Source organism: Ochotona curzoniae, unplaced genomic scaffold (assembly GCF_017591425.1).
Source record: "Ochotona curzoniae isolate NIBS_2020 unplaced genomic scaffold, NIBS_Ocur_1.0 scaffold_4937, whole genome shotgun sequence".
NCBI classification, from domain to species: domain Eukaryota; kingdom Metazoa; phylum Chordata; class Mammalia; order Lagomorpha; family Ochotonidae; genus Ochotona; species Ochotona curzoniae.
The window spans coordinates 4787460-4812918 of NW_024467126.1; the positions used below are offsets into that span (position 1 = coordinate 4787460).

The following is a 25459-nucleotide window of genomic DNA, read 5'->3' on the forward strand; positions in this document are numbered from 1 at the left end:
GTGGGGCCCTCGGCTGCACGCTCCCCTACCCTAGGCGAGGCAGCCAGGTGGCCAGGCTGTGGGAACTCAGTGTGCTGTGGCCTGCAGGCTGCTACCCCAGGTGCCCATCGACGGCACCCATCTTTGATGAGGACGAGATGAAGTGTGTGACCACGTGCCCACCCAAGCCCCCTGCACCACGCTGCCATGTCCATGGGAAGTCATACCGGCCAGGTGCAACGGTGCCCTCGGATGAGAACTGTCACTCCTGGTGAGTGGACGGATGGCCCAGGGTGCGGCGGATGCCTCTCTGGCCATTCTCCGTGGCCTTGTGCCTGCAAGGGCCAGAAGGCTGTACTGGCCTGGGTCCCTGTGGAAGCAGCAGCAATGCCTGTGCCTGGAAATCCTGGGGAAGCACCCCTTTTCCTAGTGGGGGAGCCTGGAAGAGGTGGGCAGCGGCAGCAGAGAGGCCTGGACAACCCTAGAGTCCCCACATGGGGCAAAGCGGCAGCACTTGAGCTCTCACCTCCACCATTCATGGTGTTTGGGGTCCATGAGCATGTGAGTGTGTGAGTGTGGGCCAGTGGCCCTTGGGAGCCCGCATGCCTCCCACACACCTCTCCCTTCTCTGCCCAGTGTCTGCACCGAGAACGGCGTGAGCTGCTCCTACGACAGCAAGGGTAAGCAGCATCACCTCCTGGGCTCAGAGGGGAGCAGGGGTCCCCGTGTCTGCCACCCACCCACGCCCGATGGGCCGCCCCCGTGTCCCCGTAGCCTGCGTCTGCACCTACAGTGGCCAGCAGTACCAGCCAGGGAGCATCATCTATGACACGACCGATGGCATGGGCGGCTGCATAACGGCCCGCTGCGAGGTCAACGGCACCATCCACAGGACCACCTCTGCCTGCAGCCCCACCACTGCCGCGTCCTCGACCCCCTTCTCCTTCTCCACGGCTCCGCCTGGTAAGACAAGCAGGACAAGGCCAGGCTCTGCACTGCTTCTGCTGGCCACAGCTCCGTCCTACACCGGGCACTGCTCCTGGCTCTGGGACCCGGAACTTGACACAGGCACGGCTTGGTGTCAGATGGTGCCCACCATCCTGCACTCAGCAACAGCTGGGCCTAGCCTCAGCCGGGTAGCTCTGGCAGTGCCAGCAGGCCCCAGAGGAACTTGGCAGGCCGTCAGGGTGCCGTAGAGGTGTCCTAGAGACCTTGACCTCGTCTGCGGGGTGTCTTAGGGCTTTCAACTATGAACATGGCTCGTGTGGGAGTTGGGACAGTTCGGCCCACAGGGCAGCCGGCAAGGTTCAGGCCCAGGACACAGGAGTGGCCAGCGGAGGAGCTCAGCACCGTCTGGTGCTCAGTCTCTCTGCCTCCTCTTCTCCCTGCAGTGGTGAGCTCCACTCCTGTCCTCAGCACCAGACACACCCCAAGCAGCCCTGTGTCTACCACCATGAGCAAGTCTCCCAGGACGGCGCCTACGACTGTCCCCGTGACCGCCCTCACGGACTGCGGGGAGCAGTGCCTGTGGTCCCCCTGGTTGGACATCAGCCAACCCGGACAGGGCAATGACAGCGGTGATTATGACACGCTGGACAACCTGCGTGCCCACGGCTACCGCATTTGCCAGACACCGAGGGAGGTGGAGTGCCGGGCCGAGGACGCACCTGGCACGCCTCTGTCCGTGCTGGGCCAGCGCGTGCAGTGCAGCCCAGATGTCGGGCTGACCTGCCACAACAGGGAGCAAGCGTCTGGCCAGTGCCGCAACTACCAGATCAGGGTGCAGTGCTGCTCCCCACGGGACTGCAAGGAGCCCACGCACCCCACCACCTCCAGCACAGCCCAGACGGCCAGTTCTATTCCCACTGGAATCACAACAAGGAGAGCCACAGTTGGCGCGGCTAGCACCACAACATTGCCAATCACCACTCACACGCTCAGCCCGAGGCCGGGGAAAAGCACAGCCCGGACAACCTCCTCTGCGACCAGCCACACCCAAGAGACCTCAGCAGGCACCCACGAGCCAACCCCTTCTGAGCCCAGCCGAGTGTCCTGCGTGCGAGAGATCTGCAACTGGACACAGTGGATTGATGGCAGCTACCCAGAGTACGGTGAAAATGGCGGAGACTTCGACACTTTTCAGAACCTGAGGGCCAAGGGTTACAAGTTTTGCAAAACGCCGTCGAACGTGCAGTGCAGGGCTAAGTTCTTCCCCAACACACCCCTGGAGGAACTGGAGCAGGTGGTGACCTGCAACAGAGAAACAGGGCTCCTCTGCCTGAACAAGGACCAACTGCCGCCCATCTGCTACAACTACGAGATCCGGATTCAGTGCTGTGACATAGTGGATGACTGCCGGGGAGAAACCACAGTTCACACGGGGACCGAGGGCAGCACGGCAACACCCACACCCAGGACCAGAGGCGTGCCCTCAACCACACAGCAGCTGGGGACCACGAACTGGAGGCACAACACGACACACAGTGGGACAACAACCAGAATCACCACAGCCAAGACACTCATGCCTACAGACACCACCACACCAAGAAGCAGAACCAACTCTACAGGGACCACCAGGTCAACTTCCACGAGCCACAGAGAAACAACCTCTGAGCCGAGGACCACACACACCTCCACATCAGGAACCACTACAGCTTCTACAGCAACTACAGGAACAACCACCGTGTCCCACACAGAGACAACCTCAGCACTGAGGACAACCCAAACCTCCACATCAGGAACGAACACAAGATCTACAGAGACAGCAAGATCAACTACCGTGACCCACACAGACACCACCTCTGTGCCGAGGACCACACATACCTCCACATCAGGAACCACAACAACCTCCACAGGGACGAGTTCAACCACTGTGGCCCACACTGAGACAACATCTGTGCCGAAGACTACACACACCTCCACTTCAGGAACCACCACGACATCAACAGGGACAGCAAAAACAACCAGCGTGTCCCACACAGAGACAACCTCAGCACCTAAGACAACCCACCCCTCAACATCAGGAACTACCATAACCTCGACAGAAACAACGAGTTCAACCACGGTGTCCCACACAGAAACAACCTATGACCATAGAACCACACACACCTCCACATCAGGAACCACCACAACCTCTACTGGGACAGCTAGATCAACCTCTGTGACCCCCAGAGAAACAACCTCTGCGTCTAGGACAACACACACCTCCACATCAGGAACCACCACGACCTCAACAGGGACAGCAAAAACAACCAGCGTGTCCCACACAGAGACAACCTCAGCGCCTAGGACTACCCATACCTCCACAGCAGGAACTACCACGACGTCTGTTCCTGTAACCAGCTCAAGCCATGCCTCTACCACTGCCTCCGTGTCCCACACAGAAACAACATCAAAGCCTAGTACCTTCCACACGTCAGGAACCAGTAAGACCTCAACAGGGACAGCAAGACCAACTTCCAGGACCCAGACAGGAACAACCACTGTGCCGAGGACTACACACACCTCCACTTCAGGAACCACTACAGCTTCTACAGCAACAACAGGAACAACCTCCGTGTCCCACACAGAGACAACCTCAGCACCTAAGACAACCCACCCCTCAACATCAGGAACTACCATAACCTCGACAGAAACAACGAGTTCAACCACGGTGTCCCACACAGAAACAACCTATGACCATAGAACCACACACACCTCCACATCAGGAACCACCACAACCTCTACTGGGACAGCTAGATCAACCTCTGTGACCCCCAGAGAAACAACCTCTGCGTCTAGGACCACGCACACCTCCACATCAGGAACCACCACGACCTCAACAGGGACAGCAAAAACAACCAGCGTGTCCCACACAGAGACAACCTCAGCGTCTAGGACCACCCATACCTCCACAGCAGGAACCACCTCAACGCCTGTTCCTGTAACCAGCTCAACCCATGCCGCTACATCCTTATCCACTCACTCCCAAACCATGAGCTCTAAGTGCCAGCCACAGTGCTCATGGACCAAATGGTTTGATGTGGACTTCCCGACCCCAGGTAGCCACGGAGGTGACAGAGAGACCTATGACAACATCCTCAGCCACGGTGAGAAGATCTGCCAACACCCAGAGGACATCCGGTCGGTCGAGTGCAGGGCCGAGAGCTACCATGATGTGAGCATTGAGCGCCTGGGCCAGGTGGTGCGCTGTGACCCAGATGTGGGCCTGGTGTGCCACAACCGTGACCAGGAAGGAGCTGGTGGCATGTGTCTCAACTATGAAGTGCGTGTGCTGTGCTGCGAGATGCCTCAGGACTGCCCTACTGCCACCATCCCAGAGCTGACTACCACCAGCACCACCCAACGCACCTCATCTGTGGGGACAGGCACATCACCCTCCGTGTCCCACACACAACCAACATCCAAGCCTAGTACCTTCCACACCACCACGTCAGGAACTGCCATGACCTCAACAGGGAAAGTAAGACCAACTTCCGTGACCCAGACAGGAACAACCTCTGTGCCTAGGACCACGCACACCTCCACAACAGGAACCACCACAACCTCAACAGGGACAGCAAAAACAACCAGCGTGTCCCACACAGAGACAACCTCAGCGCCTAGGACTACCCATACCTCCACAGCAGGAACTACCACGACGTCTGTTCCTGTAACCAGCTCAAGCCATGCCTCTACCACTGCCTCCGTGTCCCACACAGAAACAACATCAAAGCCTAGTACCTTCCACACGTCAGGAACCAGTAAGACCTCAACAGGGACAGCAAGACCAACTTCCAGGACCCAGACAGGAACAACCACTGTGCCGAGGACTACACACACCTCCACTTCAGGAACCACTACAGCTTCTACAGCAACAACAGGAACAACCTCCGTGTCCCACACAGAGACAACCTCAGCACCTAAGACAACCCACCCCTCAACATCAGGAACTACCATAACCTCGACAGAAACAACGAGTTCAACCACGGTGTCCCACACAGAAACAACCTATGACCATAGAACCACACACACCTCCACATCAGGAACCACCACAACCTCTACTGGGACAGCTAGATCAACCTCTGTGACCCCCAGAGAAACAACCTCTGCGTCTAGGACCACGCACACCTCCACATCAGGAACCACCACGACCTCAACAGGGACAGCAAAAACAACCAGCGTGTCCCACACAGAGACAACCTCAGCGTCTAGGACCACCCATACCTCCACAGCAGGAACCACCTCAACGCCTGTTCCTGTAACCAGCTCAACCCATGCCGCTACATCCTTATCCACTCACTCCCAAACCACGAGCTCTAAGTGCCAGCCACAGTGCTCATGGACCAAATGGTTTGATGTGGACTTCCCGACCCCAGGTAGCCACGGAGGTGACAGAGAGACCTATGACAACATCCTCAGCCACGGTGAGAAGATCTGCCAACACCCAGAGGACATCCGGTCGGTCGAGTGCAGGGCCGAGAGCTACCATGATGTGAGCATTGAGCGCCTGGGCCAGGTGGTGCGCTGTGACCCAGATGTGGGCCTGGTGTGCCACAACCGTGACCAGGAAGGAGCTGGTGGCATGTGTCTCAACTATGAAGTGCGTGTGCTGTGCTGCGAGATGCCTCAGGACTGCCCTACTGCCACCATCCCAGAGCTGACTACCACCAGCACCACCCAACGCACCTCATCTGTGGGGACAGGCACATCACCCTCCGTGTCCCACACACAACCAACATCCAAGCCTAGTACCTTCCACACCACCACGTCAGGAACTGCCATGACCTCAACAGGGAAAGTAAGACCAACTTCCGTGACCCAGACAGGAACAACCTCTGTGCCTAGGACCACGCACACCTCCACAACAGGAACCACCACAACCTCAACAGGGACAGCAGAAACAACCAGCGTGTCCCACACAGAGACAACCTCAGCGCCTAGGACTACCCATACCTCCACAGCAGGAACTACCACGACGTCTGTTCCTGTAACCAGCTCAAGCCATGCCTCTACCACTGCCTCCGTGTCCCACACAGAAACAACATCAAAGCCTAGTACCTTCCACACGTCAGGAACCAGTAAGACCTCAACAGGGACAGCAAGACCAACTTCCAGGACCCAGACAGGAACAACCACTGTGCCGAGGACTACACACACCTCCACTTCAGGAACCACTACAGCTTCTACAGCAACAACAGGAACAACCTCCGTGTCCCACACAGAGACAACCTCAGCACCTAAGACAACCCACCCCTCAACATCAGGAACTACCATAACCTCGACAGAAACAACGAGTTCAACCACGGTGTCCCACACAGAAACAACCTATGACCATAGAACCACACACACCTCCACATCAGGAACCACCACAACCTCTACTGGGACAGCTAGATCAACCTCTGTGACCCCCAGAGAAACAACCTCTGCGTCTAGGACCACGCACACCTCCACATCAGGAACCACCACGACCTCAACAGGGACAGCAAAAACAACCAGCTTGTCCCACACAGAGACAACCTCAGCGTCTAGGACCACCCATACCTCCACAGCAGGAACCACCTCAACGCCTGTTCCTGTAACCAGCTCAACCCATGCCGCTACATCCTTATCCACTCACTCCCAAACCACGAGCTCTAAGTGCCAGCCACAGTGCTCATGGACCAAATGGTTTGATGTGGACTTCCCGACCCCAGGTAGCCACGGAGGTGACAGAGAGACCTATGACAACATCCTCAGCCACGGTGAGAAGATCTGCCAACACCCAGAGGACATCCGGTCGGTCGAGTGCAGGGCCGAGAGCTACCATGATGTGAGCATTGAGCGCCTGGGCCAGGTGGTGCGCTGTGACCCAGATGTGGGCCTGGTGTGCCACAACCGTGACCAGGAAGGAGCTGGTGGCATGTGTCTCAACTATGAAGTGCGTGTGCTGTGCTGCGAGATGCCTCAGGACTGCCCTACTGCCACCATCCCAGAGCTGACTACCACCAGCACCACCCAACGCACCTCATCTGTGGGGACAGGCACATCACCCTCCGTGTCCCACACACAACCAACATCCAAGCCTAGTACCTTCCACACCACCACGTCAGGAACTGCCATGACCTCAACAGGGAAAGTAAGACCAACTTCCGTGACCCAGACAGGAACAACCTCTGTGCCTAGGACCACGCACACCTCCACAACAGGAACCACCACAACCTCAACAGGGACAGCAGAAACAACCAGCGTGTCCCACACAGAGACAACCTCAGCGCCTAGGACTACCCATACCTCCACAGCAGGAACTACCACGACGTCTGTTCCTGTAACCAGCTCAAGCCATGCCTCTACCACTGCCTCCGTGTCCCACACAGAAACAACATCAAAGCCTAGTACCTTCCACACGTCAGGAACCAGTAAGACCTCAACAGGGACAGCAAGACCAACTTCCAGGACCCAGACAGGAACAACCACTGTGCCGAGGACTACACACACCTCCACTTCAGGAACCACTACAGCTTCTACAGCAACAACAGGAACAACCTCCGTGTCCCACACAGAGACAACCTCAGCACCTAAGACAACCCACCCCTCAACATCAGGAACTACCATAACCTCGACAGAAACAACGAGTTCAACCACGGTGTCCCACACAGAAACAACCTATGACCATAGAACCACACACACCTCCACATCAGGAACCACCACAACCTCTACTGGGACAGCTAGATCAACCTCTGTGACCCCCAGAGAAACAACCTCTGCGTCTAGGACCACGCACACCTCCACATCAGGAACCACCACGACCTCAACAGGGACAGCAAAAACAACCAGCGTGTCCCACACAGAGACAACCTCAGCGTCTAGGACCACCCATACCTCCACAGCAGGAACCACCTCAACGCCTGTTCCTGTAACCAGCTCAACCCATGCCGCTACATCCTTATCCACTCACTCCCAAACCACGAGCTCTAAGTGCCAGCCACAGTGCTCATGGACCAAATGGTTTGATGTGGACTTCCCGACCCCAGGTAGCCACGGAGGTGACAGAGAGACCTATGACAACATCCTCAGCCACGGTGAGAAGATCTGCCAACACCCAGAGGACATCCGGTCGGTCGAGTGCAGGGCCGAGAGCTACCATGATGTGAGCATTGAGCGCCTGGGCCAGGTGGTGCGCTGTGACCCAGATGTGGGCCTGGTGTGCCACAACCGTGACCAGGAAGGAGCTGGTGGCATGTGTCTCAACTATGAAGTGCGTGTGCTGTGCTGCGAGATGCCTCAGGACTGCCCTACTGCCACCATCCCAGAGCTGACTACCACCAGCACCACCCAACGCACCTCATCTGTGGGGACAGGCACATCACCCTCCGTGTCCCACACACAACCAACATCCAAGCCTAGTACCTTCCACACCACCACGTCAGGAACTGCCATGACCTCAACAGGGAAAGTAAGACCAACTTCCGTGACCCAGACAGGAACAACCTCTGTGCCTAGGACCACGCACACCTCCACAACAGGAACCACCACAACCTCAACAGGGACAGCAAAAACAACCAGCGTGTCCCACACAGAGACAACCTCAGCGCCTAGGACTACCCATACCTCCACAGCAGGAACTACCACGACGTCTGTTCCTGTAACCAGCTCAAGCCATGCCTCTACCACTGCCTCCGTGTCCCACACAGAAACAACATCAAAGCCTAGTACCTTCCACACGTCAGGAACCAGTAAGACCTCAACAGGGACAGCAAGACCAACTTCCAGGACCCAGACAGGAACAACCACTGTGCCGAGGACTACACACACCTCCACTTCAGGAACCACTACAGCTTCTACAGCAACAACAGGAACAACCTCCGTGTCCCACACAGAGACAACCTCAGCACCTAAGACAACCCACCCCTCAACATCAGGAACTACCATAACCTCGACAGAAACAACGAGTTCAACCACGGTGTCCCACACAGAAACAACCTATGACCATAGAACCACACACACCTCCACATCAGGAACCACCACAACCTCTACTGGGACAGCTAGATCAACCTCTGTGACCCCCAGAGAAACAACCTCTGCGTCTAGGACCACGCACACCTCCACATCAGGAACCACCACGACCTCAACAGGGACAGCAAAAACAACCAGCGTGTCCCACACAGAGACAACCTCAGCGTCTAGGACCACCCATACCTCCACAGCAGGAACCACCTCAACGCCTGTTCCTGTAACCAGCTCAACCCATGCCGCTACATCCTTATCCACTCACTCCCAAACCACGAGCTCTAAGTGCCAGCCACAGTGCTCATGGACCAAATGGTTTGATGTGGACTTCCCGACCCCAGGTAGCCACGGAGGTGACAGAGAGACCTATGACAACATCCTCAGCCACGGTGAGAAGATCTGCCAACACCCAGAGGACATCCGGTCGGTCGAGTGCAGGGCCGAGAGCTACCATGATGTGAGCATTGAGCGCCTGGGCCAGGTGGTGCGCTGTGACCCAGATGTGGGCCTGGTGTGCCACAACCGTGACCAGGAAGGAGCTGGTGGCATGTGTCTCAACTATGAAGTGCGTGTGCTGTGCTGCGAGATGCCTCAGGACTGCCCTACTGCCACCATCCCAGAGCTGACTACCACCAGCACCACCCAACGCACCTCATCTGTGGGGACAGGCACATCACCCTCCGTGTCCCACACACAACCAACATCCAAGCCTAGTACCTTCCACACCACCACGTCAGGAACTGCCATGACCTCAACAGGGAAAGTAAGACCAACTTCCGTGACCCAGACAGGAACAACCTCTGTGCCTAGGACCACGCACACCTCCACAACAGGAACCACCACAACCTCAACAGGGACAGCAAAAACAACCAGCGTGTCCCACACAGAGACAACCTCAGCGCCTAGGACTACCCATACCTCCACAGCAGGAACTACCACGACGTCTGTTCCTGTAACCAGCTCAAGCCATGCCTCTACCACTGCCTCCGTGTCCCACACAGAAACAACATCAAAGCCTAGTACCTTCCACACGTCAGGAACCAGTAAGACCTCAACAGGGACAGCAAGACCAACTTCCAGGACCCAGACAGGAACAACCACTGTGCCGAGGACTACACACACCTCCACTTCAGGAACCACTACAGCTTCTACAGCAACAACAGGAACAACCTCCGTGTCCCACACAGAGACAACCTCAGCACCTAAGACAACCCACCCCTCAACATCAGGAACTACCATAACCTCGACAGAAACAACGAGTTCAACCACGGTGTCCCACACAGAAACAACCTATGACCATAGAACCACACACACCTCCACATCAGGAACCACCACAACCTCTACTGGGACAGCTAGATCAACCTCTGTGACCCCCAGAGAAACAACCTCTGCGTCTAGGACCACGCACACCTCCACATCAGGAACCACCACGACCTCAACAGGGACAGCAAAAACAACCAGCGTGTCCCACACAGAGACAACCTCAGCGTCTAGGACCACCCATACCTCCACAGCAGGAACCACCTCAACGCCTGTTCCTGTAACCAGCTCAACCCATGCCGCTACATCCTTATCCACTCACTCCCAAACCACGAGCTCTAAGTGCCAGCCACAGTGCTCATGGACCAAATGGTTTGATGTGGACTTCCCGACCCCAGGTAGCCACGGAGGTGACAGAGAGACCTATGACAACATCCTCAGCCACGGTGAGAAGATCTGCCAACACCCAGATTACATCGTGCAGCTGGAATGCAGGGCTGAGGGCTACCATAATGTGAGCATTCGACAGCTCGGTCAGGTGGTGCGCTGTGACCCAGATGTGGGCCTGGTGTGCCACAACCGTGACCAGGAAGGAGCTGGTGGCATGTGTCTCAACTATGAAGTGCGTGTGCTGTGCTGCGAGACACCCCAGGACTGCCCTTCGGAGACACCGGCTGTTTCATTTTCTCCAACCCCTTGGACTTCTTCTACCCCAGGGTCTGGCCCTCGTTGCTTCTGCCGGGTTTCCGAGCATCTGTACCCTGCAGGTCAGTGCGCCCTGTGCTTTGCTCTTGCCCATAGAGCCTTCCTCCACCTGTCCCAGTGGATTCTGGAGATGAAATCACGTGTTGCATCCTTTCTGGAACCCTCTCCATGCAGCTCTCAGCTCCTCTCGATTGTACCCTCATCCTCCCGGGATTGAGTGCTCTGCTGTCCCTGTTGCTTTTGATATTTTGGGGTCCTTCCTGCCTGCAGTCTCTTCTAATCTCTTCCCTGTCCTTGGCCTGCAGGGTCTGTCATCTACTCACATCAGGACCTGGACGGCCACTGCTACTCTGCCTATTGCAGTCGGGACTGCCAGGTTAACAGAACAGTGGCCCAGCAGTGTCCTCCCACCACATCACCTGCAAGCACTACCGTGTCCTCGTCCACACCCACCTCTGATCCTGCCTCCGGCTGCACTAACACTATTCCCCCAAGAAAGGTAAGCTAAGTGTTCTTTTCTGTGGGAGTCCTGGTCCCTGCCTCTCGCCACCCAGCGCATGCTGGTTTCTGGCGCAGGCATCATCAGGAACAGATCCTGCTGCTCTTGGCCGGGGGCATCCCCCAGACTCCGCACAAATGCTTGGCCCGCATTTGGGGTCCCAGGCTGATTGTTTTATCACTCAGGGCCCTGTGCATGTGGCCCTGAAACCTGGGTCAGAACCTGCGAGAGATGGGCTGCCGCCTCACAGCCTTCTGGGTGGCATGGAGGCTGGGGCCCATGTGGAGTCCTGCGGCACGGCTCTGTCCACTGTCCTCGTGAGGGCTGAGGGGCCCCCAAGGCCTGGGCATCTGTTCCTGCAGCCTCCTCTGTCTCCAACAGAAAGGCGAGATCTGGCAAATGCCCAACTGCTCCCAGGCCAAATGCAATGGCCACAACTCCGTCTCCGTGTACCCGCGTCAGTGTCCAGATGTGGCGGAGCCCACGTGTGCCAATGGCTACCCGCCCCTGAAGGTGCCCAATGATGACGGCTGTTGCTACCACTACCAGTGCCAGTGTGAGCTGGCGGGCCGGGGCCAGAAGGACGGGACGGGGTCGGGCACCAGGGCGGGTGCAGGGTGTAGCCTCCGGCGCGTATGTGACCCCCTGCCCCGATGCCCACAGGTGTGTGCTCCGGCTGGGGCGACCCTCACTACGTCACCTTCGACGGCACCTACTACACGTTCCTGAACAACTGCACCTACGTGCTGATGCAGCAGATCACGCCTGTGTTTGGCCACCTGCGTGTGCTCGTCGACAACTACTTCTGCGACGATGCTGGGGACGCGGTCTCCTGCCCGCGGTCCGTCACCCTCGAGTACCAGGACGCCCGTGTGGTGCTCATCCGCAGGCCCGTCAACGGGGTCATGACCAACCAGGTGGGGCTGGCTCCAGGGGCTGGCACGGGGCAGGGGCGGCGTGCTGTGGCCCCAGCTGACCCTGCTGCCTTGTCTGTGCCATGTCCAGGTCATTTTCAACGGCAAGGTGGTGAGCCCCGGCTTCCAGCAGGATGGCATTGTGATCACACGCATCGGCATCAAGATGTACGCGACCATCCCGAAGCTCGGCGTGCAGGTCATGTTCACCGGCCTCATCTTCTCGGTGGAGGTGCCCTACAGAACGTTCGCCAACAACACCGAGGGCCAATGCGGTGAGCCGGGCAGCTGCCACCGGGAGTCCCCTCCAGGGACGGCTCCTCCGCCGAGCTGAGCGCCCCTGCACTCTGGGCCTGGAGGGCTTGCTGCCCAACTGGAGCCACCCTGAGGCTCACAGCTGTGGCTGTGCCTGGGAGGCGGGTGGTGCCATCCAGCCGGCCTGACCGTGCCCCTTGTGCACAGGCACCTGCACCAATAACAAGAATGATGAATGCCGCTTGCCCGGGGGCAAGGTCACCGCCTCCTGCTCCTCCATGGCCCACCACTGGAGGGTGCCTGACCAGTCCTGCCCCGCGCCTCCTTCGGTGACACCCACAATCGCACCCACAGTCGCAAGTACCACAGCACCCCTGTGCCCAAAGTCGCCGATCTGCGAGCTCCTCTTCACCACGTATGCCAGGGGCCAGTGGGAATGTAGGGGTGAGGGGGCAGGCCCAGCACTGCCTGGGACAGCGAGTGGCCTGGGCAGGCAGCGAGAGCGGACCCTGGGGACAGGTGCCTGGGACAGCGAGTGGCCTGGGCAGGCAGCGAGAGCGGACCCTGGGGACAGGTGCTCGGGACAGCGAGTGGCCTGGGCAGGCAGCGAGAGCGGACCCTGGGGACAGGTGCTCGGGACAGCGAGTGGCCTGGGCAGGCAGCGAGAGCGGACCCTGGGGACAGGTGCTCGGGACAGCGAGTGGCCTGGGCAGGCAGCGAGAGCGGACCCTGGGGACAGGTGCTCGGGACAGCGAGTGGCCTGGGCAGGCAGTGAGAGCGGACCCTGGGGACAGGTGCTCGGGACAGCGAGTGGCCTGGGCAGGCAGTGAGAGCGGACCCTGGGGACAGGTGCTCGGGACAGCGAGTGGCCTGGGCAGGCAGTGAGAGCGGACCCTGGGTGCGGGAGAGATTGGACCTTGCACTGGCTCCCAGGACCCAGAGATGTCCTGTGTCCTGGATGAAGGAGTCCTCGGGGCGCGTGTAGCTGCCACTGCCCCACGGGGTGTCTGGAGGCAGCCACGGCAGAGTCAGCCCCCACGTGTCCCCACCTGCAGGGTCTTTGAGTCTTGCCACTCCACCATCCCCCCGATGCCCTTCTACGAGGGCTGTGTCTTTGACCACTGCCACGTGAGCCAGCCGGACGTAGTGTGCTCCAGCCTGGAGCTCTACGCCTCGCTCTGCGCCACCTACGACATCTGTGTCGACTGGAGAAGACACACCAATGGCACTTGCCGTGAGTGCTCCGCCTTGCTGGGGGAGGGGGCCCTGGGAATGGCCCCCAGCCTCTCAGCCTTGGCTTCCCTTCTCTGCAGTGTTCACCTGCCCTGCCGACAAGGTATACCAGGCCTGCGGCCCTGCCAACCCGCCCTACTGCTACGGAAATGACAGCACACTCCTCCTGTAGGTGTCGGCCCCGCCCTGCGCTCCGCAGAGTCCCGCCCGCCCCCGGCACCCTGGCTGACCGTGTGTCCCCCGCAGGACCCTGCCCGAGGCCGGCCCCATCACTGAGGGCTGCTTCTGTCCCGAGAGCATGACGCTCTTCAGCACCGACCTGGAGCTCTGCGTGCCCTCCGACTGCTCCAGTGCGTCCCCGCCCCTTGGCCCGCCCTGCTCCCCGTATCCCACGGCTCTGCTGTGGCTGATGGCTGTGACCTCCCCCTCTTTCCCCAGGGTGCCTGAGCCCCTCTGGAGAGCCAGTGGAGGTGAGTGTAGCCAGAGGTCCTACGTGGCCAACGCAGGCCCTGGCATGGCTGGCACTGGGCTGTGGTCTGGGTGGGCAGGGCCAGAGCTGGGCTCCCCAGTGGGACCTGGACCCCTCTTGGCAGTTTCTCTCGAGATGTGCCAGCAGCCCTGTGCCCCCGCTGGCTGAGCCCTCTTCCTGTGCTTCCCTAGAGCCGCAGAGGGCACGCGTGGGGCCCACCTCTCCTGCCTCCTCTGGCCTGCAGGGGCCCTGTGCTGTCCAGCGGCGCCCTCTGCCGGCCCTCAGCTGCGGGCTCTGCGGCACTCCCACCCCATCTGCCCTGTGAGGGCCTGACCGTTGTCCCTCCCCTGCAGCCGGGCGACACCATCACCAATGGCTGCCAGGAGTGCACCTGTGACAGCAGCTCTCTGTCCCTGAGCTGCCAGCCAGTCTCCTGCCCGTCGGCCCCTCTCTGCAAACAGCCTGGCTTCGTGGCAATGCCCATGGCCGCAGAGCCCGGGGCGTGCTGTCCCACCTACAACTGCTGTGAGTCCTTGCTGGTGGCCAGAGGGGCATGTCCAGACACTGTGGGGGAGGGGCTGGAGCAGCCCTCTCCTCCCTTCTGGGGCAGCCCCCTCTGGTGTGGACCTCAGGGAATCTGGGTGCCAGAAGGAAAAGGGGCCCCTCCCCACCAGCTGAGCCTGGAACCCATGGGTGGTTGCATTCCTGATGGGGTGCCAGGGCTGGGTGGGACCAAGCACAGGGGACCCTGCGCCCTGACCGCCTTCTTCCCTCCCCTGAAGCCTGCAACCCGAGCTACTGCCCAGCGCCCATGGACTGTCCCGCGGGCTCCCTCCGGATTCAGAATGACCAGGACCAAATCTGCTGCCCCAGCTACTTATGCAGTGAGTGTCCCGGGCTCATGTGTGGGGCTGTGTGGGACCTGGGGGAGGCATGGGGAGCTGAGGTTGGCCTCCTTCCTGTGGGCCATGAGCCCAGCAGAGCAAGCCATGGGGACCCCGCCAGGCCTTGTGTGGCTGGCGGGGTCCTGTGTGGCTGGCGGGGTCCTGTGTGGCTGGGCTGAGTGGTGTGTGGCTGGCGGGGTCCTGTGAGGCTGGCGGGGTCCTGTGTCCTGTGTGGCTGGCCGGGCCCTGTGTCCTGTGTGGCTGGCGGGGTCCTGTGAGGCTGGCGGGGTCCTGTGTCCTGTGTGGCTGGCCGGGCCCTGTGTGGCTGACCTGAGCCGTGTGTCTCCCCCACAGGGTGGTACAACTGCAGCATCAACGGGACCCTGTACGAGGTGAGGCCTGCGTGCTGAGTCACAGTGAGGAGTGAGGCCCAAGCTCGCCCTGGCTCGGCGTCCCAAGGCAGCAGGGCCTGGACCCCCAGTGCTAAGGCCCTGGCCCTCAGAGGCGCGGCCATGGAGCCTAGCGGTCCATGCTGGGGACACGGGACTCCGCCCCAGGGAGGCACCACCCAGGCTCACCCTGATGAGGGAGGGGGTTGGCCTCCCCGGCCCCCCGGCCTGAGCTTGCTGACACTGAGGCCCCCTCTCCCCGTAGCCCGGCTCGCTGGTCCCCTCTGCTCCATGCCAAACCTGCAGGTGTGAGCTGCACCAAGGCCCTGGTGGGTTCAGCACATTCTGGGTCAACTGCGAGGAACCCAGTTGCAACACTGAATGCCCGGTGGTGAGTGCTGCCCCGCCCCCACCCCGTCCCAGCCTGCTGGCCCCTCCCCCAGGGCTCAGGCCACCTGCACGTCCCCTCCCACAGGGCTCAGAGTACCGGGAACTGGAAGGGCAGTGCTGTGGGGAGTGTGTACAGAAGTACTGCACGGTCAGCGTCAACAGCAGCTCCCCCGGCCTCTACCTCGTGAGTAGCACCCCAGGCCGCGCAGGGCTATGACCACGGGGAGTGTCTGTGAGGAGGAGACGCTGGGCAGATGCTGAGTGGGACCCTCACCCCCGGATGGGGCATCTTTCAGCCCGGGCAGTCTTGGCCGGACCCTGAGGACGCCTGTGTGAGCTACCTGTGTGAGCAGCAACTGGACAAGATGGTGGTGGTGGCCACGAAGGAGTCCTGCCCCCCGCTCAGCTGCCCCGATGTGAGTCCCGGGTGTACCCCGCCGGGCTGCCCGAGTTCCCACTCCTGTCCCTCAACGGGCACTAAGGGCACCTCTATTGGCACAGGACCAGGCTTTGCCAAGCAAGAATGGCTGCTGCCGCTACTGCCCTGCACCTCCCTCTCAAAACAGTAAGTGGCCGCGTCTTGGGGTGGGCTGGGGCTGGGGGTGCAGCTGGCCCTGCCCCCTGCCTCACCTCACCTCCGTTAGCAGTGTCCACCTGCACCCTGCACCACGAGCACCAGGTCATCGAGCATGAGGGCTGCAACTCCTCGGAGCCCGTGCGGCTGGCCTACTGCCGGGGCAACTGCGGGGACAGCAGCTCCAAGTACGTGAGCTTGTGGCACCCCTCCACCTGGGGCTGAGCCCTGATCTGCAGGGCAGAGGGCTGGAGGGGAGCAGCCGGTCTCAGTGCCCCCTGAGCCCCTGCTCTGGGCGTCAGGGCGCACTGGTTCACGCCCCGGCTTGACACCCGCAGGTACTCCCTGGCAGCCAGCATGGTGGAGCACCAGTGTCGCTGCTGCCAGGAGCTGCGGACCTCACCAAGGACGGTGACCTTGCACTGCGCGGGCGGTGCCAGCCGCAACTTCACCTACACCGAGGTGGAGGAGTGTGGCTGCCACAGCCAGAAGTGCCCTTCACCTGCCGACAGCAGCCGCTCGGATTCATTCGGGTCAGCCCAGTGGTCACTCAGGCCTGGCCACTAACTCGCAGGACACACCGGAGACCACGCCCCTCACCCTGCCCTCCCAGCCCACCCCCCAGACGCGGTGGCTGGCCGCTGAGCTGGCTGCGCAGAGGGTCACCCTCACTCCTACCTCGGCCCTGGGCGGGTCCTCCTTCAGGAAACGACTGCTCATTCATAAACCCATGGAGCATTTTGCATTCCGTTGTCTCTGCAATTTTTATCTCATCCAGAAAGCCAAGAAGTCGGGTTGGGGGTGCTGCCCCATCTGTGTGGAGGGAGAGGCCTGGCCCAAAGGTGGGCCACGGCAGAGGCCTCACAGGGCCTGGCCACCGCCTGAGGCCAGGGTACAACTGCCCGGAGCTGAGCGAGTGGGACAGGAAGGGACATGTTCCTAGGGGTGGCCAAGGAAGTGGAGTGAGTGGCCAGCCAGGTAGAGCTGAGAGTCCAGGGTCCACACATGGCAAGTGGGATTAGGAGGGTGAGAGGTTGGGCACGGGGTGGCATCCAAGGCAGGTGCCAGTGTGGCAGAACCCACTGGCTAGGCCAGCCACAGCACCCTGCCCTTACCTCTGGTGTCCATATGGCTCAGGAAGCAACGTGAGGGCAGGGCCACAGAGTGGATAAAATGACAGCTGCCCACGCCAGGTCCATAGCTCGTGAGTGGCAAGGGAGGCCCAGAGTGGGGCAAGCTGGGGCAGGTGGGACAGACACTGAGCTCAGCTCCGACACAGGCCTCCCAGAGGAGCAGAGCAGGACAGCTGAGGCCACAAAAGGCCATAGCTCCTGCCAACACGGGGCAGCCAAGGAAAGGAAGACACTGTGAATGGGGCGTGGGCCCCATGGCAGCAAGAACTCGGGGTTTCAGATGCAGGCTCCAGTAGTGAGCAGGGGAGGGGAGTGCGGTCCTGCAGAGGGAGCAGGAAAGGGGAGTGCGGTCCTGTGCAGGGAGCAGGGGAGGGGAGTGCGGTCTTGTGCAGGGAGCAGGGGAGGGAAGTGTGGTCCTGCAGAGGTAGCAGGGGAGGGGAGGGCGGTCCTGTGCAGGGAGCAGGGGAGGGGAGTGCGGTCCTGTACAGGGAGCAGGGGAGGGGAGTACGGTCCTGCAGAGGGAGCAGGGGAGGGGAGGACGGTCCTGTACAGGGAGTTGCTGGGGAGGGGAGAGCGGTCCTGTGCAGGGAGCAGGGGAGGGGAGGGCGGTCCTGTACAGGGAGCAGGGGAGGAGAGGACGGTCCTGTGCAGGGAGCAGGGGAGGAGAGGGCGGTCCAGTGCAGGGAGCAGGGGAGGGGAGGGCGGTCCAGTGCAGGGAGCAGGGGAGGGGAGAGCGGTCCTGTACAGGGAGCAGGGGAGGAGAGGACGGTCCTGTGCAGGGAGCAGGGGAGGGGAGGGCGGTCCAGTGCAGGGAGCAGGGGAGGGGAGAGCGGTCCTGCAGAGGGAGCAGGGGAGGGGAGGACAGTCCTGTACAGGGAGTTGCTGGGGAGGGGAGTGCGGTCCTGCAGAGGGAGCAGGGGAGGGGAGGGCGGTCCTGTGCAGGGAGCAGGGGAGGGGAGGGCGGTCCTGTACAGGGAGCAGGGGAGGGGAGAGCGGTACAGTGCAGGGAGCAGGGGAGGGGAGGGAGGTCCTGTACAGGGAGCAGGGGAGGGGTGAGCGGTCCTGTGCAGGGAGCAGGGGAGGGGTGAGCGGTCCTGTGCAGGGAGCAGGGGAGGGGAGGGTGGTCCTGTACAGGGAGTTGCTGGGGAGTGGACAGTGACCTTGGATGGTGGCCTTGCACAGCTGCTGGCTCCCATGAATCCAGCCTCATCCCCCTGGTCCTTGTCCTAGTGGACTAACTTGTATTTACTCTTTACGGTCGTTCTTGGCTCCAGGGACCAGAGGGTACCACTGTATCCTGCCCCGGGCTCCTGGGTCACCCTGTCGGGCCTCGCTCCCTGGGCCCAGCCCAGCCCTACCACCCTGCCCCTTGGTCAGTGGCCATTCCGCTGACTGTAGAGCCCACGGCCCAGCGTTGACCCTCCTCCCCTGGCTGGGGTCGTAGGGGCTGGCCCCACTGACAGCCCACTGCCCGGCACCCTCACCACATGCTGCCCCTGGAGCTGGTGAAGTGTCAGGAGGGTGAGCCCTCCTCTCAGGGGTGGGGACACCACTGTGACCAGTCCTGTCCCCATAGGACGGGCTGGCTGGCTGCCTGTCGGGTTTGCTCTGAGCCCAGGCCTTCCTGGTCTGCTGGGCACCCATGGGGCAGCATACTGGAGTAACCGGATCATAGGTCCCTGGGTTACACAAGCAAGCACAGTGTTCCAGAAGGCATTGCTAGGCACCACCCAGCGCCCCAGCACCACCACCCACACTTGCCTGGACATGGGTGGGTGTAGGGGGTCGCCTGTTCTTCCGTGACAAGCCGAGGAGGGGGCATCCCAGGGGCTCCTGTGAGGTGAGGGCGGAGCTGCCAGCCTGCGGTGCTGTGACCATGGTCAGGCCAGGCTCCCTCCTGACTCCATCCCTCCAGCCTCGCACCTTGCCGCACCCCAAGGAAGCTTGTCTGAGCCTGGGGCCAGGTGCCCATGAGCCTGGCTAGGGGAGGAGGGTCCAGGCACAGCTCCCACTGGGTGCCCTCAAGTGCAGGGGTGGCTAGAGTAGACCAGAGGATGACCCTGAGCTTGGCACTGGCCAGTCCTGGCAAGGCCCTGGACACAATGTCAGGGGAGCCCACAGAAGACAGAATCCTGCCGGGAAAGACCAGCTGCCAGGAATGTGATGACCACAGCCTGGTGTATGCCCAGCTGATGGGCAGAGAGGGCATGGGGCCTCTGACCCTGGGGACCTGGGGCTGCCAGGTTCGTGGGAGGAAGTTGGCACAGTGACGGTCAAATGCCGTGGGGCAGACAAAGGCGCTCAGAATATCCGGCTCCCTGGCAGGGGGAGGGGCTGGGAGTGGCAGCTGCCTGCCAGCCTGGCGGGGACCCAGGGGACCCACAGGAGGAATATGGTGCTCGCAGCGCTGGCATGGCTTCCCACGTGGGCCACTTTGCGCCTTGCCTCCACGGACTGCCTCCCCAACTTTCCTGTCTAGCCACCCTCCCCAGCCCTTAGCCTCAGCTACTACAGCAGTGACAGCCACGGGGCCTGAGAGAGTGGACCTGCTGGCTGGAGTCATTCCAGGCCAGCCAGATACTGCAGGTCCACCCAGGGACCCTCACCTATGGCCCTGTGCCACCCCCGCCTGCTAACAAACTTTGGGGTCCACTGAGTATTTTGTGAGCGAACTGGAATGGGGTGTGGTCTTGCTGTGAATGGCCCCTTGGGTCTGGGAGGCTAGCTGTGGCCAGAGGTGCAGCTTGGCTCCCGAAAGCCCCTGTTCCCACACCACTGCCACCATTGGTGGTCCTTAGCTCCTCCATCCGCCCCTGGGGGCACCACAGACAGTGGCCTGGGGTCGCACCCACACTGCCAGATGGGTCTGTGTGGCAAAGTCGACCCAGCAGCTCACCTGTGTGCATGGTCACCACGGCATGTCCCTGGCCTTACGCACAGAGTGACCCCAGTGGAGGGCTCAGAAATGACCCTTTCAGCCCTGACAAAGCCAGAGCAGCTCCCGGCCAGGCCCCTGTCTGTGGGTAGGATGGGGGGCACAGGAAACTTCCAGAGACCTGGACACTGGTGGCACAGGGTTCCAAGATGCCAGTGCTAAGGGCACCAGGCAGCAGCCCAGCCAGGCCCCCTAGGCCTGGGCCATGGCTGCTCCCAGCGCCTGGTGTCTCCGCTGGACCCTGAGCACCGCAGACCCTGCAGTGTGGGACTCAGTTCCACCGCTGAGACAGTGACCTGCAGGGACATGGACACCCACGGGGCTGTCTGCACACACACACTGACCCATGCCGAGGGGTGTGGGGGCAGGGGCAGCAATGGCCTGACAAGGATAGGAAGGCACCCAGAGGTCCCACTCCTTGGGTACCAGCCCTGCAGGGAGTGCTCGGCGCAGGCCACCAGGCAGGAGCCAGGGGTACACCCCCGGCTGCTGAGTCAACGCAGACACACACAATCACACATAAACGCAGACACACACATGCACAGACACACACACACACACGTACACACGGGGTTACGGGCTTCCTGGTCGCCTCCATGGCACAGCCATTGTAGCCAGCACGGCGGCCCCAGCTCCTGTTTGCTCGCTCTTGCGTGGCCCTAATCCTGAGCAAACGGGCCCCAGGCCTACCTCTGCCCTGATTTGCCCCCACATCCTCCTGGCCCCACTGTCCAGGGCTGTGATTGCGTGCGTGTCTGGACTGGGGCAGCGCCTGGGCTGGCCACCTGCAGTGCTCACACTGCCCCCTCCCCGCCCGCACTGCCGTGCCCTCGCACCTGCAGGGGTCACCCTGGACCTGCTGGCCCGCATGGCAGCTGGCCCTGGCGCCGCAGGTCAGACCCCGGATGCGACAACTGGACCCCTCCAGGTCTGACGCAGCAAGGTGTGCGCTACAGATCCACAGAACAGAACAAACCCTGGAGGACGAGCCCAGTGAGAGCCACGCTATGGGCGGGGTGCCGGCCCAGGGAGCCATACGGAGGGGGTGTGTACCCCAGCTCGCAGGGTTCTGAGGACCAGCAGGGAGAGGCCATGGAGACAGTGGGAAGTACACTAATTCAAAATGCAACAAAACAAAATAACCCAGGAACATCTACAGAGAGTCCCACCGCTGCCAAAGTTCTCCCCTGCAGGACATGGCAGCGGGCAGGCCAGCACCTCCACCTGGGCAGGTCATGGCAGCGGGCAGGCCAGCACCTCCACCTGAGCAGGTCATGGCAGCGGGCAGGCCAGCACCTCCCCTGCAGGACATGGCAGCGGGCAGGCCAGTACCTCCCCTGCAGGAGGTCATGGCAGCGGGCAGGCCAGTACCTCCCCTGCAGGAGACCATAGATCTCCAGGCTCCTGGCTTCAGCACGGGCCCAGCCTGGGCCTCTGTGCCATCTGGGAAGTAAACCAGCCCATGGACCACTCTCTGCATAACTTTCCAATAAATAAATAAACCTTTTTAAAAATAAACGTGAGGTGTAACTGAGATATTCTCAGATCAACAGTAACTGGGAGCGTAGGCCTTCTAGACACATCTCAGGGACGCAGACCCGTGACCTGTGTACGCACGCGTGCACCTGACGCCCAGGGCCCAACGGGAGGCTTGTTTGAAAGTCAGAGAGCGAGAGCTCCCAGCTACTGGTGTTGCGTCCACTCCGCCACTAAAACAGAACGTTGCACACCCCAGTGTCGTCGGAAGGGAGGTGAAGCAACGACCGAGCCACCGGGACTGCCTGCCCTTTGCGGAGTGCGGCCCCGGACAGCACACCTACAGGGTTTTTATAAGGACAGTTGGCACTGGCTGGCATCGTGCAGCAGGGCAGGAGGCGCTGCACGTTCCCTACCTATCTCAGCTGGCAGCCTGTGTCCGTCTCCCCTCCGGTCCGGCAGTCCGGACGACCAGGCTGAGGCCTTGGCGACGTCCGTGAGATAACCAGACTGGGACCTGAATCCCCGGGAACTGGGAGCCGTACGTGCTGCAGGAGGCTCGGCCTGCGCGCCTACCCGGACAGTTATACGTTCTCACAGCCGAGCAAGCAAAGCAGGCATTACGGCGGTGACAAGTGTTGCAATGAGCCGTGTTTGCTCCATTTTGATCTTAATTCTATACTGGTTCATCCCCCAGATGTTCACAACAGCCAGGGCAGGCCAAGGCCGAAGCCGGGAGCTTCTTCAGGGTCTCCCGTGCAGCTTTAGGGCCTAAGAGCTCAGGCCCTCCACTGCCCTTGCACAGGCATTAGCAGCAGGACCCAGCATGGTAGCCTAGAGCTAAAGTCCTCGCCTTGAATGCACCAGCATCCCATATGGGCGCTGGTTCTAATCCTGGCAGCTCTGCTTCCCTCCCAGCTCCCTGCCTGTGACCTGGGAAAACAGTGGAGGACGGCCCAAAGCCTTGGGACCCTGCACCCACGTGGGAGACCCGGAAGAAGCTCCTGGCTCCTGGCTTTGGAGCAGTCCAGCCCCAGCCATTGCAGCCACTTGGGGAGTGAACCAGTATGTGGAAGATCTTCCTCTGTCTTCTTCTCTCTGTAAATCTGCCTTTCCAATTAAAATAAATAAATCCTAAAGAAAAAAAAAAAAAGAAGCATCTCTTCCAGTGGCAGGCGAGGAACCACAGACACAGGACCAGGAGCCGACGGTCCAGACACAGCATGGGCCATGGCACTGCAGCATGGCCAGCGCCTCCCAGACCGGGCCATGTCCCCCACTGCTCAACCCGGGACCAGGAGTCCCAGTGAGGTGTCACTCACAGGTGCCACAGAAGGGTGGCCAGCACAGCTCGCTCTCTCTCTCTCTCTCTCTCCCCCCAGGGTAGAGTGTTATGTGGAGCTGTGAAGGGGCAGCACCCCCGAGTGGCCCAGTTGTGACCCCTTGAGGAGCTGGGCAGAGCTCCTGCTTAGGAAATGCCAGAGGCAGCTGGAGCCTGTCCTTGACCCTGTACCCTGGGGTTCGAACAGGCTCACGCAGGGGAGCAGCCTCTGCAGGGAGGGTCAGTTCCTGGCGAGCTCTGTGTGCCAGGGGCCTCACCTTGGGGGCCTCCCGCGTCCTGGACTCTGAGCACCCACCAGCCGTGCCCTCTGCCCCGGTGCCCCCCACACTGTGAATCCCCATGAGGGGCACCACACCCCAGCAGGGCCTGGCTCTGACACGGCAAAGCCACAGGGAGGTTCCTGGCACAGCCGAGCTCACGCCTGCCCGGCTTCCCGCAGGAGCCGTGGCGGGAGCAGAGCCGCCGCCCGCCTCTGCTTCCTGGGTCTCCCATTCCAGCTACTTCAAGTGTGAAGAGGTAAATGAAAGGGCCTGGTGAGTAAACAGGCGGGGCCCTGTCCACCGCATCCGGGACGGCACAGCGTGAGACCCCAGCCCAGCCCGCTCACCTTGGCCAGGTAGGGAGGGGGCTGGGGCGCAGCTGCTGGCCTGCTGGCCTGCTCGCCTGCTGGGGTCCCACCGCTCCACCACTCTGGAGGACTGGGGGGTGTTTGGGGCATCACTGCTTGTCCAGCTTGCGCCTGCCCAGACCATCCCGGGGAGGGGGCTCCCCCTTCTGGAGCTGCCCTCCAAGCAGGTGGAAGGGTATGGAGAGTGGGTCGCTGGGAGCTGCCCAGACCATCCCGGGGAGGGGGTCCCCTGCCCTTCTGGCTTGTGAGCACAGCCACACCACCACTACCCCTCCCACCCACAAGTCCTCTTCCCCCCGCCTTAGCAAACCCTGGGTCCCCTCCCCAGCTGCAATGCCCCCTCCTACTTCCTGTCCCTGGGTGGGGAACCTCCCAGGAGTGCAGTCCCCGGGGTGCTGTGCTTAGGGTGACACGGCCTCCGTCAGTGGTCCCAGGGGTCACCCAAGCAGGAGCAGGCTTCGGCTCTCCTATGCAGGCTGCCTGGGGTGCCCACCCTCGGGTGGGCTTCCTAGGTGCAGATGGAAGAGGGTCTCCCTGTAGGAGACGCTCCGGGTGGGCTTCCTGAGGGCCTCACCCCACAGCAGCCGCCTTGGTGCGCCACGTGGCACCTGACTGGCATGTGCTACCACATCAGTCCCTGGGTGCCCTTGGGTGCAAGCACAGCTCACCTCGAGAACACACCACACGGGGAAGGAATCCATGGACACTCAGGCATGCCTCCCGGCCGAGGGTCCCCAAATCCAGCAGCACCAGCTGGGTACTTGAGCCCTCGGGGCTGTCTCTGAGCACACTGGGGCAGCACTGTGGGCACCGTCCACTGTGGACGGCGGCAGGGCTGGCTACGAGCTGGGAGCTGAGCAGGACAGAGAACGGGGGTGCCCTCTGACCCTACCCTGGCCAAGGCACACAGTGTCCTCTGAGCATTGACCATTGAACCACAAAAGAGCAGGACTGGGGTCTCCAGGCGTGGACTCCCTCCCTGGGACCCAACCCTGCCCGTGGCTAAATCACAGCCCCACGGTCAGTCCTCAGTTGCCAGGCTGGCAATGGCCGTCATGGCTCTGTCCACTCCCTGCAGACTGGTGAGGGGCGCTTCTGGGCAGGTGCTGGCCTCCAGTGCAGGACTGGGCACAGCAGGGAGGAAGGCAGCCCCGCCTGCCCTGGCCTCCCCCCGTTTCTCAGAAGCTGCGTAGGGCGGGTGGGGTCGGCCACAGGGCAGGGGCCAGGGCCTCCTTCCCCGACGACGCAGTCCTGCCTGGCCCCTCCTCAAGAGCAAACACACAGGGCGGCTGGGGGCAGGGGGGCCGAGCCCCATGAGGCCACGCACCAGGCACAGGGCCAAGGCTTCCTGCTACATAAGCCCCAGTCCCCGGGGAGCAGCCGCCTGCCCCTTCCCTCCTCGCCCGCCCGCTGTGCCAGCACCCAGG

General features: G+C 61.3%; 1 protein-coding gene across 1 annotated transcript in view; it reads left to right on the top strand.

The window, feature by feature from the left end:
• The window catches only part of MUC5AC (mucin 5AC, oligomeric mucus/gel-forming), a 28739-nt gene extending 11498 nt beyond the window's left edge, over positions 1-17241 (top strand). The window contains exons 28-50 of the mRNA XM_040970818.1: positions 88-250; positions 616-659; positions 754-942; positions 1371-2424; positions 3823-10973; positions 11217-11410; positions 11792-11966; positions 12074-12327; positions 12416-12599; positions 12787-12994; positions 13635-13813; positions 13893-13980; positions 14059-14162; positions 14251-14282; positions 14635-14806; positions 15064-15165; positions 15520-15557; positions 15820-15945; positions 16030-16128; positions 16241-16360; positions 16446-16509; positions 16592-16706; positions 16857-17241. Coding sequence (XP_040826752.1) covers positions 88-250; positions 616-659; positions 754-942; positions 1371-2424; positions 3823-10973; positions 11217-11410; positions 11792-11966; positions 12074-12327; positions 12416-12599; positions 12787-12994; positions 13635-13813; positions 13893-13980; positions 14059-14162; positions 14251-14282; positions 14635-14806; positions 15064-15165; positions 15520-15557; positions 15820-15945; positions 16030-16128; positions 16241-16360; positions 16446-16509; positions 16592-16706; positions 16857-17085 — 11084 coding nt within the window. The 3' untranslated portion in view covers positions 17086-17241. The remainder of the gene's footprint in view (positions 1-87; positions 251-615; positions 660-753; positions 943-1370; positions 2425-3822; positions 10974-11216; positions 11411-11791; positions 11967-12073; positions 12328-12415; positions 12600-12786; positions 12995-13634; positions 13814-13892; positions 13981-14058; positions 14163-14250; positions 14283-14634; positions 14807-15063; positions 15166-15519; positions 15558-15819; positions 15946-16029; positions 16129-16240; positions 16361-16445; positions 16510-16591; positions 16707-16856) is intronic.
• Positions 17242-25459: the final 8218 nt, after the last annotated feature.